Here is a 19,341-nt window from a genome sequence, read left to right on the forward strand (position 1 = left end):
CTTTGGCTCCTTTGTTTTTGTTTGTTTGAGACAGAGTCTTACTCTGTTACCCAGGCTGGAGTGCAGTGGTGCAATCTTGGCTCACAGCAGCCTCCACCTCCCGGGTTCAAGTGATTCTCCTGCCTCAGCCTCCTGAGTAGCTGAGACTACAGACAACCACAACCACGCCCAGCTAATTTTTGTAGTTTTAGTAGAGCTGGGGTTTCACCATTTGGCCCAGGCTGGTCTCAAATTCCTGATCTCAAATTATCCACCCACCTCATCCTCCCAAAGTGCTGGGATTACAGACATGAGCCACCACGCCTGGCCGTGTTTTGTCTCCTTTCACACTTGCCAATGCGAGGCCCTTTCCCTAGCCATGTTCACTTAGTTGTGTTACTGTTGCTATCTCCGCATGAAAACAGCACACACCAGGAGCAGAGAAACTGCTGCCAATTCCTCCAACACACAGGCTACCAGGCACTGAGTGTGAAGAATTCAGTTTTGTTCAGAGACACTGTCTGATTTATGTTGGCTTCTATCCAAGTCGATACATCTGAAGCTGCAGGATTTTTTTAAACAGTCAGTAAAACAGAGTTCAGAAGGTCATTGTTGGAGCCCTTGGGTCATCTTTCAAAGCATTTCCATTGGAAGTCACAAGCACAAACTGATGCTAGTGACAAGGTAGAAAGAACAAGGGCTTTTCCCTTGTGGTGTGCATCTATGATTACAAATTCAAGTCCACTAATCTCCTTTTATCACATTTAACCAAGTGGGACAATATATTCTACCGTTCAATTTAGCTATTCATGTAAAAGTGATGCATTTTCATGAAGCAAAATCTATCACGTCCAACATCTGTGCCCCTGTGGAGGTTTGTCACCACTCGCTGTCTCTTAGTCACATTGCCCGGTTCCCGGGTGCTCCCTCTGCCATCTCAGCCCCCAGGATGTTTCCCATTGCCAAGGTGAAACAGTGGAGGAGTCCGTGGTGCTACTAACACCTCCGTTCCTCACCTCAATTTGCTAATTTCTGTTCAGGGAAAGACTTAAGGGCAGTCGATGATGGGGAAAAAGGTATAATGACCTGATCTCCTGTTTCAGTTTAATTAGACAAATGTTTATTGAGCATTCATTATTTGGACAGATTAGTGCTAAATGCTATCAAATGCTAAGAAATGAATAAAACACACACTCTGCCATTATGAAGGGATGGCAAGCATGAAAGTGATTAAAACACAAAGCAGGATGTGAGGAGTAGCAGAGACGTACACGATGATTCCAGGTGGTGACATCATGTCTATTTGCAGGGACGGAGAACAGTGCAGAGCCTACAGACGGGACAGGTGTTTCACACCTTGAATGATACATGGGAAAGCAGCCAAATGTGGGGAAACAGCATTTTGGTAGCAAACCAGATGGGGAGAGCGTTGGGTGTGCTTCAGTTTTCACAAAATTTATCAACATCAGGGAGAATAAATAAAGTAGAAAGTGTGAATAAAAATTAGACTTCAGTCAGAATGTAGGGCAACTTCAGTGACAGGGTTAATGAGCTTTAACATTATTCTGGTAGCAGTGGGAAGATAGTCAAAGATATCGAACAGGAAGATGACATGCCAACCCAGCTTTCAGAAGAAGAACCAGGGAAACTGGATGGGTTAGAGAAAGAGGCTAGAGCTGAGAGCAGGTTGGAGACATTACCAAAATCAGAGAGCAGTGATGACAGCTGCTAAAGAACCAGAGGTCAAGGATGAAGAGACAAGATGGAGAGGCCTACTGGAAATCCTATTAACAAGGCGTGTGTGTGTGTGTGTGTGTGTGTGTGTGTGTGTGGTGTATTTGGTAACATTACTGAAGGAGGGGCGTGCAGATGGACATATTCACTTACCCAGCAAACATAGATTAAGTGTCTTGATATGCCAGACATGCAAAATAGAGACATCAAAAGTGTGGTCCCTTCCTCCCTTAAGAAGATAACACTTTAGCTGTAATACATTATAAGGAATAATTTCAACCTGCTATGATTACAGCAAAGATATGTAACAAATACCTACACAGGTGAGTTGATAAGCACAGGAGAGCTAGAAGGGGAAGAAAAACTCAGCCAAGAATATCCTAGAAAATGCCCAACTGTGCTACAACACAGTAAAAGATTTTTTTTTAATTTTTAATTTTTGTTATTGACAGGGTCTTGCTATGTTGCTTAGGCTGGACTTGAACTCTTGGGCTCAAGCCATCCTCCAGCCTCAGCCTCCTGAGTAGCTGGAACTTCAGGCATATATCACTGTGACCAGCCAATAAAAAATAAAAAGAAATTTAGTCTAGGCCAAATGGCTCCCTGCTCTCTCTAAGGCAGCGCCCTCCAACTCCTTCTTCTCAGTAACCTTTAAGCACTTAGGTTTCTTGGTTCTGAGAATACACAACTATTTGAAATTATGCTGTTTGCTTATTGGGATGTGAGTTTCATTATGTCTTGTTCACTGCTGTGCACAATAAATATTTGATAAATGAATAAATGAAGGCTTTATCACTGTTAAACCTTGTTCTTCCCCTTCTCAGAATCTGTATCCATCTCACACTGTGTCATCCATGCACACACACACCACCCCCTCACTGACAGCTTTTTCCTTGGAGGAGGGAGGAAGACAGGGCAGGACAAAGAGCAGAGGTATCAGGCAGAAAATAAAAGGGGCAGACCACCAGCTTCTACTAATTCTCAGATGAACTATTCCAGCTCTCCCTGTAACATTACCACAGCTACTTCTCCTCCTTTGTGTTAGAACAGTGCTCACAAAAATATATATGTGATTGCTGAGACAGCTTGACAAAGTACTGGGTTATTAATAGAGAGCCTCTAACATTGGAATTACTCACACTGATTAAGATTCAGGATAAGTTGCACTACTCACCTGTTAAGGAAAATGACAATGATGGTGGTAATTGAGATAACAAACAACAACAATAAAACTGTCCCTCCAGCCACAAAGCGGGTATATTGGTTATCGGTTTTACCTAGGAGAAAAAAATATATATATATTGTAGGAATTAGGAATTCAGCCAAAGGCAGTAAAAAGGCAGGAAAATAAAGAAAAGAGACATTAATTATTGAGTAACAAAAACAAAGAATCCAACAAAAAAAATAGAATGAGCTACAGGAAAAAGAGAATTTTTCTTTTAGAGTCTCCTAAATATTTCTAACTCCTAATAGATTTGTATTTGTTTCTTGATTAAGCTGAGTTTTACACCTTAAGAAGAACAAAAATATAAAGAGCATGCGTTTGCCAAAGACCTCATTCAAAGAAGCTGCCAGTCATATACACAAAATCTTTTGTAGAAAAAATAACTATTGAAATAGTAAATAGGCCAGGTGTAGTGGCTCAGGCCTGTAATTGCAGAGGTTTGGGACAGCGGATCACTTGAGGCCAGGAGTTCGAGCCAGCATGGGCAATATGGTGAAACCCCGTCTCTACCAAAAACACAAAAAATTATCCCAGTGTGGTGGCGCACACCTATAATCCCAGCTACTCAGTAGGCTGAGGTACAAGACTCATTTGAACCCTGGAGGCAGGGTTGCAGTGAGCTGAGATCACGCCACTGCACTCCAGCCTGGGCAACAGAGAGAGACCCTGTCTAAAAATAAATAAAATAGTAAATACACAAAGATTCTCTTTTATGCCTGAGATATTAAGTACATTTAACATACAACAGAATATAACTTTGATGTTTATAAGCATAATTTAAAAAATAGATATTTTCTATTCAATTTGGTAATGAGGAAAAAAAAATCAGAAAAAAAAAAAATGTTACTCCAACTCAATGTCTGAAAATTTACCATGGTCCAGTAATCTGAAATTCTCATCCGAAACCTTTCACAATTGAACTGACCGACTCCAGCAAATTCCTTACTGTGTACGTGTCTCTTCATCGGTCAACTGACGGCAATGGCAGCAGCCCTAATGACATCACAGAACTGTGATGAGACTCTGATGAGTCAATATGCACAAGAACAATCAACTGCGATTAGAGAAATGTCCCCTCTGGAGTGTGAGGCCAGTGAGGTCAGAGAACATTTTATCTTTTTGTTACATCCTTCTGCCCACAACACACCTCTCACCCCGCAACCCACAGAGCGTGTTGTGAGCGCCTCCCACAGAGAAGAATCCCATCAACACCTGCTGCTGGGAATGGGAATGAATTGAAACCCAATGGTCTTTGTTGCTGTCTCTCTTTGGGAAAGCGAACCTGTCAATCACCCCACCGTCAGGATGGGGCCAGGCTCTGAAACAGCAGCACAATTTTCCTTCCTCCTGAAATCAAAGCTTGAATGTTTGTACTGTGACACCCAGGCTGTCTGGAATCCTACTGCATCCTGAAAACCACACCTGTCAACCAATTCTTCCCCATCTTTTCCCCAGATAATTTCTTCTCACTTTATCCACTACTTAGCTGCATTTTTTTCATAAGAACTCGAAGTATAGACCCACTTATTCTTTTACAAACTTTACTGCAAAGGGAAAGTAAGACAAATAAGCAAACATTTTTTTTTAAACTTTTTAAACCTAGATTCCACAAATAAGTGAAGTCATGCAAAATTTTTTCTTTTTGTGTCTGGCTTATTTCATTTAGCGTAATGTCCTCAAGGTTTATCCACCTTGTCACACATGACAGGATTTCCTTGTGTTTCAAAGGGTTAATAGTACTCCACTGTGGCTATGTACCACATTTTCTTTATCCATTCATCTATTGATGGACACCTAGGTTGCATCCACATCTTGACTATTGTAGACAATGATGCAATACATACACAGTGCAGGTATTCCTTCAAGATACTGATTTCGTTTTCTTTTTTTCCTTTGTATGTAATACCCATCAGAAGGATTGTTGGTTCATATGAGTTTATTTTTAATATTTTTTGAGATGGAATTTCGTTCTTGTTACCCCGGCTGGAATGCAGTGTTGCAATCTTGGCTCACTGCAAGCTCCTCCTTGCAGGTTCAAGTGATTCTTGCGCCTCCGCCTCTGAGTAGCTGGGATTATAGGAGTCTGCCACCAAGCCCAGCTAATTTTTCTATTTTTATAGAGATGACATTTCACCATGTTGGCCAGGCTGGTCTCAAACTCCTAACCTCAGGTGATCCACCTGTCTTGGCCTCCCAAAATGCTGGAATTACAGGCATGAGTCACCGCACCCAGCCTATTTTTAATTTCTTGAGGAACCTACAACCTGTACCAATAACGGCTGTACCCATTTACATTCCCGCCAACAGTGTACAAGGGTTCCCGTTCCTCCACCTCCTCACCAACACTTGCTATCTCTTGTCTTTCTGATAACAGCCATTCTAACAGGGGTGAGGTGAGAGCTCACTGTGGTTTTGATTTGCATGTCCCTGATGACTAGTAATGTTGAGCACCTTTCCATATACCTATCGGTCAGTGTTATGGCTTTGGAAAAACGTCTATTTTTGCCCACTTTTAAATTGGGTTGTTCTTTTGCTATGAAATCCTGCCATTTGTGACAGCATGGATGAATTTGGAGGACATTATGCTAAGTGAAACAAGCCAGACATAGAAGGACAAATACTGTATAATCTCACCTGTATGTGGAATCTAAAAAAGTCAAACTTATAGAAGCAGGGAATAGAACAGTGGTTCCCAGGAGGTGGAGGTGCAGAAAACAGGGAGACGTTGGTTAAAGGGTACCAACTTGTGGTTACAATGGGAACCTACTGTAGAGTATGAATGATGATACATGAGTTAATTAATTGTGGTCATTATTGCACCATGTTTATATACATCAAATAATCACATTGCCTGCCCTGAATATATTCAATCTTTATTTGACAGTTAATTATTTTTTAAAAAATTTTAAAGCAATTGTTTTCTTTGGGCTTTTTTATATTTTCCAGATTTTCTAGATGATGTGTTCCTTTTGTGATCGGGCATTACAGTACAAAACAATTAAAGATCTGCCTGCTTAAAAAAGCGTATTTTATCAAATCTTAGTGGTTAAAGTACAGGATGTAGAAATCTTTCTTTAAGAAATAGATTCAGAGCCGGGCGCGGTGGCTCAAGCCTGTAATCCCAGCACTTTGGGAGGCCGAGATGGGCGGATCACGAGGTCAGGAGATCGAGACCATCCTGGCTAACACGGTGAAACCCCGTGTCTACTAAAAAATACAAGAAACTAGCCGGGCGAGGTGGCGGGCGCCTGTAGTCCCAGCTGCTCCGGAGGCTGAGGCAGGAGAATGGCGTAAACCCGGGAGGCGGAGCTTGCAGTGGGCTGACATCCGGCCACTGCACTCCAGCCTGGGCGACAGAGCCAGATTCCGTCTCAAAAAAAAAAAAAAGAAATAGATTCAGAATACTTAACAATTAAGATAGCTTTCTTTATTAAGGTCTAATTTATATGCATGTAACAGTATAATCTGCCTGAAAGTACCACTCCTTGTCAGATACTGTTCAATTATAAATCCAAATTTCAGATGCATTGTTTCATAGGAAATACGTTACCTATTTGTAACCTCTTTGTAGTAATGTTTGACCTCTTGGATTAAATCCATTTATTCAGTCGGTCTTTAAACACAAAGTATTTCACGGTGTACTGTACACCTGGTACTATAGACAAAGTGGTGGGTAAAAACAAACTTGACACCTGTGTAGAAAAAAACTCTCAAATGGTGTTTTTCCTCTGCTCTCACACTACCACAGAAATCATCAACAGATTTCTGTGACCAAAGATGTGGGTGGTTTTCCGGTTTTCCCCACACACCAAGTAACGGACACCAGATGAGTGTCTGTCAATTCAATTCTGACACGATCTACCTAAGGATGGTATCAGATCCCACAGGTTCGGGGCTCAGTCCCAAAGACACCCCTCCCCCCCATTGCCAACCCCGCCCTTCAGACACCAATTGCGAGTCCAGGCCTCTAGAATTTTTTTTTTTTTTTTTTTTTTTTGTGACAGGGTCTCGCTCTGTCACCCAGGCTGGAGTGCAATGGCAGGATCTCAGCTCACTGCAATCTCCGCCTCCCAGGTTCAAGCGATTCTGCCTCAGCGTCCCAAGTAGCTGAGATTACAGGTGCCTGCCAGTATGTCCAGCTAATTTTTGTATTTTTAGTAGAGATGGGGTTTCACCATGTTAGTTAGACTGGTCTCGAACTCCTCACCTAAGGTGATCCGCCCTCCTCGGCCTCCCAAAGTGCTGGGATTAGAGGTGTGAGCCACCGCACCCAGCCCCAGGCCTCTAGAACTTCTGACCGATGGGCTTCAAGCTGGAGTTCCCAAGACCCCTTTTTCAGGTTTGGTTAACCTGGTGGAGCCACTTATAGCGCTCAAGAAAACACATTTGTCAGTTTAATATCAAAGATATTGCAAGGGATCTAGATGAAGAGATTGGTAGGGCGAGGCATGTGTAAATGGGCACAGAGCTCCCATGCCCTCCCTGTCCATGCCGCCCTATAGGAGGCTCCACGTGTTCAGCTGTCCAGAAACTCTCAAACCTCATCCTCTTGGGTTTTTATGGAGGCTTCATTATGTAGGTATGATTGACAACCCTGTAAAAATGGGATTGGGCAAAAAGCATATCATCTAAACCCAGCAAGTCCTGTCCAGACTTTAGGTATGGGGTGGGATCCTCTCTGGAATGAAGGTCTTTTGACCCATATTCAGTTTGGAGTCTTACCTTGGTCAGAAGAAAGGACGGGAGAAGGTCAGAGAGAGTTTCTGTTTCCTGAGGCCTAAAGTGTCCCAACATTATAACAAGGACCATGGGAGTTTTGAGCCAGGACCCGTGGATGAAAACTTACAGATCTGCATATCCTAATACCACAATACCCGATTTAGTGGAACATATATATTGCTTCGAAAACTCCTAGACAATTTAAAAATAGTTTGGGAAAAAGGATTTTTTCCTAAGAAATAAAGGTGAAATAAAGCATGGGGTCAGGTAGAGATTCAATCCAGAGACATTCCAATCTAAAGGGGCCCAGGCTGTAGCCGACATGGCTTCTCACTCCACTCCCTGCCCTGCCTGCCGCTTCCACATGAATGACCACCAGCTTAGAACAAGGCTGGGGTAAACTTGCACCTTGCTGGGCCCTGTATGGCTGGGGAAAATAAAAAGGAAAAGCAAATGAGTACGGATGCTTCAGGAGTTAATCAATAGTTCATAACATTTACTTTTTTAAGTTTTGCTAATAGATCTCAGATTGAGTAATGTTAGCCCTGAAGCCCTTCTCCTTAAAAAAGAAGAATTATTTCCAGAAGCCATTTCTCTGCTAACTTTTTTCACTTATATCTCAATGCTGTGTTGATTCATAGGAGGACAAAAGTGTCTTGAACCCTAAAACCATTTTTCCTTCCATCACAAAAGATAAATACCGTTAAAACAATTTAAAGCAAGTCAGTGAAATATATAAATGAATAATTTACTCCAGGATTGTGACCCTCTAGGCTACGTTTCTGGCAATGACAAGTATTTATGGCTAAGTTATAAACTCTTAGAAAAGGCTCATGATAGAAATATTGCCAGTCCCTTCCCTCAGAGTTCGGCAGGCAAGAGCGGCCATTAAAGTCTGTAGTTTATCCTCTATTAGGGCTGGGGTGGAGTTAGGGAGTGATGAAACCAAGTTACTTAGAACCTAAATAACTGGGCCAAAGAATACGCCAGGGAAAACCCACAGATCCTGACTCTCCAACATCCAGCATTATGCTGGAAAATGCAAATTAAAACCGCAATGAGAGACCACCTCACACCTGAGGCTTTTCTCAAAAAGATGAAAGATAACAAGTGGTTTTCTCTGCCATCATGGTGTGTGTGGTTGACTCCATTCCTCGCCATGTCTTCTCACAAGACTTTCGGGGTCAAAAGAAACAAAAGCAAAATCATCCCGTTCCCCAGTGGACTCAGATGAAAGCTGGTAATAAAACCAGGTACAGGTCCAAAATGGAGCCACTGAAGAAGAACCAAGCCAGGTTTATACGAAATTGCACCTGAGATGGTACGCAGGTTTATGTTGTGTCAAGGTCATGATCATGTCGCCATATCGAGCTGTAAATGTCACTACTGTCTGGACAGTCGAACATGTTTTATTGGGAATATGTTTTTTATCTTTGTTTATATGCTCTGCACTAGTAGGTAGGTTCAGTAATAAATATGTAAGAACTGTTGTTTCAGAAAAAGAAAAAGGAAAGAAAGGAAAGAAAGAAAAAGAAAGGATGGAGAGAGAGAAGAAAGGAAAGGAAAGGAGAAGAAAAGGGAGGAAACAAGGAAGGAAGGAAGGAAGGTAGGTAGGGGAAAGAGAAAGGAAGTAAGGAAAGAGAAAGAAAGAAAAGAAGAAAAAGAGAAAGAAAGAAAGAAAGAAAGAAAGAGAGAAAGAAAGAAAGAAGAAGAAAGAAAGAAAGAAAGAAAGAAAGAAAGAAAGAAAGAAAGAAAGAAAGAAAGAAAGAAAAAGAGAAAGAGAAAGAAAGAGAGAGAGAGAGAGATAGAGAGATAGGGAGGGAGGGAGGGAGGGAGTTGGCAAGGGTATGGAGAAGAGAGAACCCTTGCGTACTGTTGAAAGACAACAAATACAACATAATCTCACTTAAATATGGAACCTAAAAAAATTAATGTCTTAGAAGTAGAAAGTAGAATGATGGTTACCAGAGGCTGTACAGGAGGATGGGGAGGGAGATAATGCGAGCTGTTGGTCAAAGAGTACGAAATTTCAGATATACAAAGGGAATAAGTTTTAAGTTTTGTTTTTTGTTTTTTTTTTTTTTTGAGACAGAGTCTCACTCCATCACCCAGGCTGGAGTGCGGTGGCACAATCTCGGCTCACTGCATCCTCTGCCTCCCGGGTTCAAGCAGTTCTCTTGCCTCAGCCTCAGTAGCTGGCACTGCAGGCACCCGCCATGATGCCCAGCTAATTTTTGTATTTTAGTAGAAATGGGTTTCACCATGTTGGCCAGGCTGGTCTCAAACTCCTGACCTCAAGTGATCCACCCGCCTTGGCCTCCCAAAGTGCTGGAATTACAGGCGTGAGCCACTGCGCCCGGACAAGTTTTGAGATTTACCATACAGCAGAGTGACTATAGTGAATAATAATGTATACTTAAAAATAAATGAGAGTAAATTTCAAATGTCTTACCATAAAAATCATAGGTAAATAAGGTGATGGATATGTTAATTGGCTTGATTTAATCACCCCACGTTGTACACATATATCAAAATATCGCAGTGTACCCAAAAATATACACAAATATTATTTGCCAACTAAAAATAATATCGACTTAATTTTCTTTAGATTTTTAAAAAAAGAAACTGAAATATTAGACCTTGTTTTGTGTACAGATGGACCATAAAGAGTGAGTGATTTCACACAGAGCAGATGTGGGTGAGCTGACAGATTCTGCATTATTAGGTCATTCCAAGTTTTGACTTTCTATATAATGTAGACAAATATTCAACCTTTGTCCCTCTTTAGACACTGGTTTATTGAAAACACAGAGATTAAGGAGAAAAGCCTTGGGGCCTAGTCCTGTCTTCTAATTATTTTCCCTGGAAGACCTCACATAGGACACTTAATGTTTCAGTTTTTTTGGCAACTGCATAATGATGATAAAATTAACCACAAGGGTAGCTATGAGATTTAAATCAAGCAAGTAGAGGTGCTTTCAACATTTTAAGCGCCAAACAATTTAAGTTTTTAATCGTGCATATTACGTATGCATTTATATTTTATGTAGACACATTCTAAATGAGGGTTAAACAGATAACTTCTTTCTATTTTTTTCATGTTGAGATGTCACATTGAAGTAGTCCTGCACAGCAAAGCATGCTTGCTCCTGCAGCTGGACTCACCTTCCTGGGGAAAGGCACAGGTACTGTTGATAAACATCTATACAATAACTGTTGCCTTGGCAGACCACCGGAAATAACAGCAGCCCAAAGTGTGCTGAACTTTCCTGTATGCCTGAAATATGCATCACGTGGATGTTGGTATGGTAATATTATTCCAGGTTTTCAAAGGTCAACTTTCTTTGTCCAGATAAATCAGTTTTATACTCCGTATTTCAGAAATCTTTCCCTGTTTTATAGCAAGAAAGTCTTGGAGTGTAAATTATTTTCACAGAATTAAAGGGCCAAGGCTTCAATGTCTAATCCTTCTTCTGAGTAAATAGCAACTACTCTTCCTCAAAATAAAAGTATTATCAGGTTTTAGCTAAGAAATATATGGCCCAGAGAATCTAAATGATTTTCCTGTCATTATAGAGCAAACCAATGAGGGAAGCAAGTTTCCCACCTGATGTACAAATTTTGCCTCAATTTGCCTCTCTTGATGGCTAATTATAGCAAAATTTGTGTATCAGCTGGGAAACTTTCTTTATATTGAAAATACTTGTCCCAAATAGTTTAAACACTTTAAAGGTGTCAGGCCTCTGAGCCCAAGCCAAGCCATCTCATCCCCTGTGACTTGCAGGTATCCGCCCAGATGGCCTGAAGTAACTGAAGAATCACAAAAGAAGTGCAAATGCCCTGCCTCGCCTTAACCGATGACATTCCACTGCAAAAGAAGTGAAAATGGCCGGTCCTTGCCTTAAGCGATGATATTATCTTGTGAAATTCCTTTTCCTGGCTCGGCCTGGCTCAAAAACTCCCCCACTGAGCACCTTGTGACCCCCCACTCCTGCCCGCCAAAGAACAACCCCCCTTTGGCTGTAATTTTCCTTTACCTACCCAAATCCTATAAAACGGCCCCACCCTTATCTCCCTTCGCTGACTCTCTTTTTGGACTCAGCCCACCTGCACCCAGGTGAAATAAACAGCCATGTTGCTCACACAAAGCCTGTTGGGTGGTCTCTTCACACGGACGCGCATGACAAAAGGTTTATGTCAGTTGACATCTTTATGCCCTAAGATAGCTTGTGCGTACATTTTACCTACACAATATAGAATGACTACATTAGCTACTTTACTTTACTTTACATTAGCTACTTTTTCTGGCACCAGAATGTAGCATCATTCAGTACTGTGGGCCATAAGTTCTCTACAGTGACTGGTGAATGGCGAGGGTATTTAAGTCAGCACATGAGAACAAAGAGATGGGAACATCAAATTGACACATCTATTGAGAAAAATGTTACGGATGACTCTTTTGTATTAGATGTCTCATATTTTTACCCAAATATTTTTGAGTTCTATACTTCTTGCACATTTACCTCAATTTTTATGAAGACATTATTTAAGGTAGACTATATAGATGCGTCAAAGGTCAGACTGTCAAGAGTCGCACATATCTTGCTCACTGTCTTAGTGAATTAGTGTGCAGAAAAGAGTTCATGTAGCAGGCCTGGATTCTAAGTAATCCTCCTGCCTGAGCCTCCCAAGTAGCTGGGACCACAGGCACATGCCACCACGCCCAGCTAATATTTTTTTTTAATTTTTTGTAAAGACAAGATCTCGCTATGTTGCTCAGGCTGTTGAACTCTAGACCTCAAGCAACCGTCCTGCCTTGGCCTCCCAAAGCATTGGGATTACAGGCAGGAGCCACGCCTGGCTCCGAGGGATTACTATGGACACTTGACTCCGAGTCAAAGCCTAGCCAAGATTGTTTCTGTTTAGTTTTATTTCTAGTGCTCTTGTATTCATGTTTGTGAACATGTCTTGATTGAAATCAGGAATTAGAAATTAAATACCAAGTCCATAAAAAAGAAAATGAAGGAGATGCAACAAGTTCTCTGCTCAGATAAGCATAGCAGTGAGACTTTCACGTAGATACTGTCACCTTTGGCTCAGAAAGTGTCTCTTGGAAATCTGGCTTCCTGTTATAACAGAAGTTATTTTACTTTAAAACAGTTTTTTTATAACAATAAAATACTAGAAAAATGGCAAAAACAATAGACTATGGAATATTGAGGGAAACAAATGAGGTAGGTGATGCTTTGTAGTGAGTGAGGGGACCAAATTCAAACAAACAAACGTACAAGAGTATAATGGCACAAGGCAATTTAAAGTGGGGATGATCCACCTTATTCCTCATTATAGCCCACCGCATAGAGCAAAGTACAAGACTGGGTGCTCAGTGGACACCAGGACAGCCACACGATGGTTATCTCTACTATCTTCTGTTTAGCAAGGCAAAGAAATATGCTATCCAGCTTCTAATTCTTTCCATCTAAAAATGATAATTTTAAAACTTGGATAAAAGGAATAAGCGTTACTAAACTTAGAAGATTCATGTATATAAAATATCTCATTACTTATTGCCCGCAGAAATAAGGCCTATTGTGTATGTAAACTGTGTTTCAAATAAAGCAAGTATGAGAATGCATATGTTCTTATAACAATATAATAGAAATATCATCTTAAAATGAGCCATCAAAATTAAAAGGCAACCAACATGCTATTTCACAGCTGTGTTCAGGCTGCCCCCTCCCCAGGATCTGGGATTTGCTGGAAGGACACACAGCACTCAGCCTGCAGCCACGCCCACAGCTCAGGTTTATGACAGCAGAAGGATCCGAAGCAAATCAGCAAAGGGATAAGCTGCCTGAGCAAAGTCAGAAGGACTGGCTGATATCCCCGAAGAAGGGCAGGTGTTTAGCATAAACCACATGGATTGTATAAAGAGTTTAGACAGAATAAGCCACCCCATCAGTTAGAGAATGGTGGAAAGCCTCCAAAAATCCAAGTTCCCTCATGCCCACAGAGAGCCAACCTTTCAGGCCGGCCGGCCTAAGGACTGTAGTCCCAGGCCTGGATGACAGAGCAAGCCCGTCTCTAAAACAAAACAATACAAATGACCACATGGAGCCTTGTGGAATATCAGCCTGATTCCTAGGCCTGGGGACAAGTCCCAGGAATCCATGTCTTTCAGCAAGCACAAATGGCGTTGAGAAGCAAGCACACCAGATGATCCTGATGTTGGTGCTCCACAGAATGGCGTTGAGAAACACTGCTCTACTCTGGGAAGCACCTTCCAGGCGAGCTCCAGCAGCCGAGCCCCAACCTGCCTGTGGATTTCTCCTCCCTCCTTTCTTAGGGTATTAACTTTAGAAAACTTGTAGTTGGCAGTTCTATCTCTGTCTCTTTGAAAGATATACACATCTTTTTAACAGCCAGGTAAGTCTCTTGTCAGCTTTTGATGGAGAAATGTCTTTCTCAAGGACCTGGGAGCCATCCCTTTGAAATGTAACCATCAAGGAAGACAGCTCCCAATCTCTACCCTCGCAATCTCTGAGAGGGTAGAAAACTAACTACCACAAGCACCTCACTCAAGGTGCAAAAGTACCTCCTGTCATAAAGATGTGAGAAGTTTGTTTTTCCTTTGGATAAAGCTGATTGTTAGCTAACACATACAGTCACCCCCAATTACCAGTTGAATCTAGGATGAAGCATGTGTGACAAATGTTTGACAAGCCCTCTTCCTCGAAGACTAGTTATCATTCATCTTTAGAGCATGTATGTAATGGGTTGTATCTACCTGGCTGTATGAGAGAGTGAGATTTCTTTGTCTTTGCAGTCTCTGAGGAGGTTGCCTGTAACATGCATCACGTTCTGATTTAGTGCTTATTCAATAACAAAATTAATTTGTTTTCTACCTTTGTGGAGCAGTTTTCTGGGTAGGGAGGAGATTTTGTTTCTAATTATATTTCTCCAGCACATTTTTATTATTACCGTTGTTTAATCAGGTATAACTCTACATTACAGTGTTACCATTATGCTTATCCTCAGGAAATAGGAAATCTTCCAAATGCTGTAGTGAAATCAAGATGAACAGCCTGGTGTCTGCAGGTTGCAACAAGACACACAATAGGCATACCATACCATTTAAATACATTATGCATTTAGCTGTACAATATAAACTACATAAACATGAGAGAACATATGTGTTCGGAATGTTTTAATATGGAAAATAAACTTTTGTTTCCGGGGGGAAGATTTTAGAGGTGAAGCCCTCACTGTTGCTAAGGAAGGAGGGACTACTATTCTGATTACTCCAGCTCTGGTTTCAAGAAGCCATTATGGTCTGAGTACAAGAGAAGAGAGCAGGATTTGAGAGGAAGAGAAGAAGAGAGAAGCCTCAGAAGGAGGAAGGAAGGGTGTGCTTGGGAACTTTTAGCAGATTCCTGGAAAGTTGTTCAAGGGAGTGGGCTTTACCACACAGGAGGAGTCCAGTGGAAGGATGTGGTGAGGCCATGAGGACAGGTGCTTTGCAGTGGCCAGAAGCTGTGCCTGTGAGACCTGAGCCATCACCAGGTCTCCTTTGCCCAGAGGCTACTCCTAAAGTTCCCCTAATCTGTTCCTGGTATGGATTTGACTTCACCAGCAATCAGCACCTCCGCTCCAGGCCTTCACACCTGCTACCTGATTGTGCCCATCTCTCATGGCATTGTGTGAACAGCCTACCTCACCATGACTCCATGATGTGCACAAGCCTCTGCAAGGAAGACAGGAAGGTAGAGGAGAACTGCCCCCCATAGCACTGGAGTTAGCCAAAGGACCCCGAGCTGAAATAAAATAGTGGGAGACCACACCCCCCCACACTTCTTTGCCTAAACTTGCTCTAGAAGTTGGTTCAGCCTGAAACCTATCACTTGTATAAACCTCTTTTAGAAGGACGCTCTGCAGCTCCACTGTCACCACACTTCTAAACACGAGTAAATTCTCAGAACAGCCACTGGCACACATAGAGACATGATATGTGTGTTTATCATATAGCGGCCAAGACAAAGCCCCCACACTTCTTTGCCTAAACTTGCTCTAGAAGTCGGTTCAGCCTGAAATCTATCACTTGTATAAACCTCTTTTAGAAGGATGCTCTGCAGCTCCACTGTCACCAGCTTCTGCTGTGACGAGTCTCCTGATGAGAGTAGTTTTTCTCTTCCACTTTGAGCAGAAAAGTAGTGCTGGGGCCACGAATAGGAACTCTGAAGCCAGTCACCCTGGATCTGAATTCCTGCCCCTCTGCTTATTAGCTACCAAGCCTGAGATAAGTCTCGTCAACTCGCCACACCTCGCTCTCCACAGACGTCAAATGTGGGTAGTCAGGCTGCTGTGACAAGTGAATCAGTAATTACGAGTAAATTCTCAGAACAGCCACTGGCACACATAGAGACATGATATGTGTGTTTATCAAAGCCCTGTGACACGTAATTTTTAGAACAGTTACCTATAACTTTTTCTTTGGGTCCTTAGAAAACTTCAAAATGTGACCAGGTACAGTGGCTCACGTCTGCAATCCCAGCACTTTGGGAGGCTGAGGTGGGCGGATCACCTGAGGTCAGGAGTTCGAGACCAGCCTGATCAATGTGATGAAACTCCGTCTCTACTAAAAATACAAAAGTTAGCTGGGCATGGTGGCAGGTGCCTATAATCCCAGCTGCTCGGGAGGCTGAGGCAGAAGAATCGCTTGAACCCGGGAGACGGAGGTTACAGTGAGCCGAGCTCGTGCTGCAAGCCTGGGCAGCATAGTGAGACCCTGTCTCAAAAAAAAATAAAATAAAATAAAAATGATTTTTTTAAAAAAGGAAACTTGAAAATGCAAACTATATAGCATTTACAAAGACCTATATCTAAAGGTGATACCTTTTCAGAATATGAGGCTGAATATTTACCTCCAAATAGTCTATTCAATTTTAAACCATTTTATGAAAAAAATTCACTAAGTGCTCTATAAAACATGAAAGCCTGTGCCTGGCTATAAGAAATAATAACTCTAGGAATAATTTCAAAATCTACTGCTTTATGCTCTAGAGTTTAATTACCCATCTCATCTCTCCTTTTTAAAAAGAGCCAATAATTTAAAAAGGAATTACATGATTAGATTTCAAAACTGATACCTTTATTTGCTGGATTAGGAAGAGAAAACAGTCAATATAAAAGCAAAAGGATTTGTTTGGATTAAAATATTTGGGATTTGGCATATGTGCATATGGTAAGTGTGGTTATAAAATTACCCATACAATCATGTGTATTTGTTGAGTGTTTACCATATGGCAGGTTGAAAAATAAACTTGTTACTCCTCCTAACAAATATTCATAGATATCTCAGTTCATACACCTACACACACATACACACAAATTAAAAGAGTGAATAATCAATGCTAATGCTCCCCATAAGATGTGAAAAACTGAAGACACAATGACATCAGGATAACTATACTCGGTGAGCCCATATTTTTATGTATAAACTTCCTTCCCATGGGTTCATTTACACATTACATCCCACAGAAAATATCCCACCCTTTGTTAATGAAATCTTCTCAACTCAACATCTACTTTTTATTTTGCCCATGTCCATCATCATCACAGTAAGGTTTTTTTTGTTTGTTTGTTTCACTCACTGTCCAACATAGCGAAAGCCATTTTCACTTTCCACCAATCCAACTGAGAGTATTAACATTTCAACTTGATACCTGTGAAATCATCTCTCCCTGAGAGTTAATTAATTAAACTGCCACTCGTATCTAAAGGATTGTGAACACCATGGCCTACTTTTGAGTTCTACCAAAGTTAAAAACATTGAATTAATCCTGGAAATGAATTTGAGAGTGCTCAATGAAGATTGCAAAATATTTATTTTATAAAAGTTGTACCAAAAAAACTTATATTCCTCTGTTGAATAAATGCATTTTTAAAATCCCTGCATCATTTTAGTATAAATAATAACTTAAAGATACAAATTGGGGCTCAAAGATATACCTCTACTTAGGACAGATCTGTGCTTATTCTTCATTTTCCGTCCTCTTAAACAACATAGTCCCCCACAAACCTAGTACATCGCCTTTGAATATTTATCAGGAGCCTTGTCAGTAATGTTTGAAATACTTCAGATGAAGTTCAAAGTGATCAACTGATTGATTAAGTTGTAATATTTAAATCAGAATTTCTATTAAGAATGAAATACTATTAATCTTCTAAGAACTTTTTTTACATTTTAAGTAATTTTCTACTTGCCTTTGGAGAAATCTTTGCACGATCTTTTATGTTCAGTTTCTAATAAGGCTCTAAGAGACAACCTCAAGCTGTTCACAATTCCCAGGTGGTTTTAGAATGTAAATTCCATATGTGACAATAAAGTATAAATGGTTATTTCACAGTCAGAGTCATTTGAAAGTCTCAAATAAACGTGGCCATGCATTGACTATTTTTTTCCTTTTTTTTTTTTTTTTTTGAGACTGAAAAGACTAAAAGGCAGAAATGAAATCCATAGGCAGACAGCCCGGGCGGCACCCTGGGCCTGGTTAAAGATCGACCCCTGACCTAACCAGTTATGTTATCTACAGATTCCAGACGTTGTATGGACAAGCGTTGTGAAAGTCCCTGTCCTGTTCTGTTCTGTTCTGATTACTGGTGCTTGCAGCCCCCAGTCACGTACCCCCTGCTTGCTCAATCAAAACCACCCCCCTCCCACCCATGGTTAAGCAAGCAGTTTGTCTAAAACAAACAAAAAAAAAACCCTAGACGTTTGTGGTTTAAAAAAGGGCGGGAGCCAATCAGAAACTGCCGAATGTTCAAACTTCAAAATGTCAACCAATCCCAATCTTGTAACTGCAAAAATGCCCTAATCTTGTGTAACTTGTTTGTGCCTTACTGTAAAAGAGACACTGAAACTGTGCTCGGGGCCTCTCTCTTTACCTGCCATTGTATAAAGCGGAGAGGTCCGGGTTCGAACTCGTAATAAAGCAACCCCGGCTATTTGGCTTTGACTCTGGACTCTGGTGGTCTCTTACTGGGGTCTCACGACTTCGGGCACAACAAGACAGGTCTGGCTCTGTTGCCCAGGCTGCAGTGCAATGGTGCAGTCATAGCTCATTACAGCCACTAATTCTTGAGCTCAAGGGATTCTACTGCCTCAGCCTCCCAAAGCACCATGTGTGAATTTTAAGTGGGAAGAAAATCAGTACATTTGTCTAATTTTGAATCTCTACTTGTAGTCTACGTTCCCAGGTAGAGAAAAACTTTATGAAAAGAGTTGAAAATTCAATCTGAGGATAAAGGTCCACCTGTAGAACAGCAGTTCCTAGGATCAACTGCTTTCTAATTCTACAGACTTCCGTTGTTTATAGTGGCGTACTGTTAGAACTTGCTTTATGTACATGAGGTAGCAATATACAGTCAACAATGTTCTTCATATAATAGCATCACCAAATAAATTCAGCGTGTGACCTTTTAGAGTTTCATTCCCTCTGACAATAACTTATCACTATTATTCAATTCAATATCTTACTTATCTATACAAATATAGTATGTATCAAAAATGACTGCAGGCAAACATTCTAGGTTTTTGTGTGTTCAAAAAATGAATAGATTAATAGTAGGGCTTACAAAACAAATTAACTGACCGGTTGCATTTTTTTGAATGCAATATATCATTT

The 19,341-nt window shown here is 41.1% G+C and overlaps 1 protein-coding gene across 4 annotated transcripts in view; it reads right to left on the bottom strand.

Annotated features, from left to right (window-relative positions):
* CD226 (CD226 molecule) overlaps positions 1-19,341 on the bottom strand; it is a 97,831-nt gene that overhangs the window by 5,949 nt on the left and 72,541 nt on the right. For all 4 annotated transcript variants that reach the window (XM_011944085.1, XM_011944084.1, XM_011944083.1 and 1 more), the window contains one exon: positions 2,888-2,990. In XM_011944085.1, coding sequence (XP_011799475.1) covers positions 2,888-2,990 — 103 coding nt within the window. The remainder of the gene's footprint in view (positions 1-2,887; positions 2,991-19,341) is intronic.

The sequence above is a fragment of the Colobus angolensis genome, unplaced genomic scaffold (assembly GCF_000951035.1).
Source record: "Colobus angolensis palliatus isolate OR3802 unplaced genomic scaffold, Cang.pa_1.0 Scaffold225, whole genome shotgun sequence".
Taxonomy (NCBI): Eukaryota; Metazoa; Chordata; class Mammalia; order Primates; family Cercopithecidae; genus Colobus; species Colobus angolensis.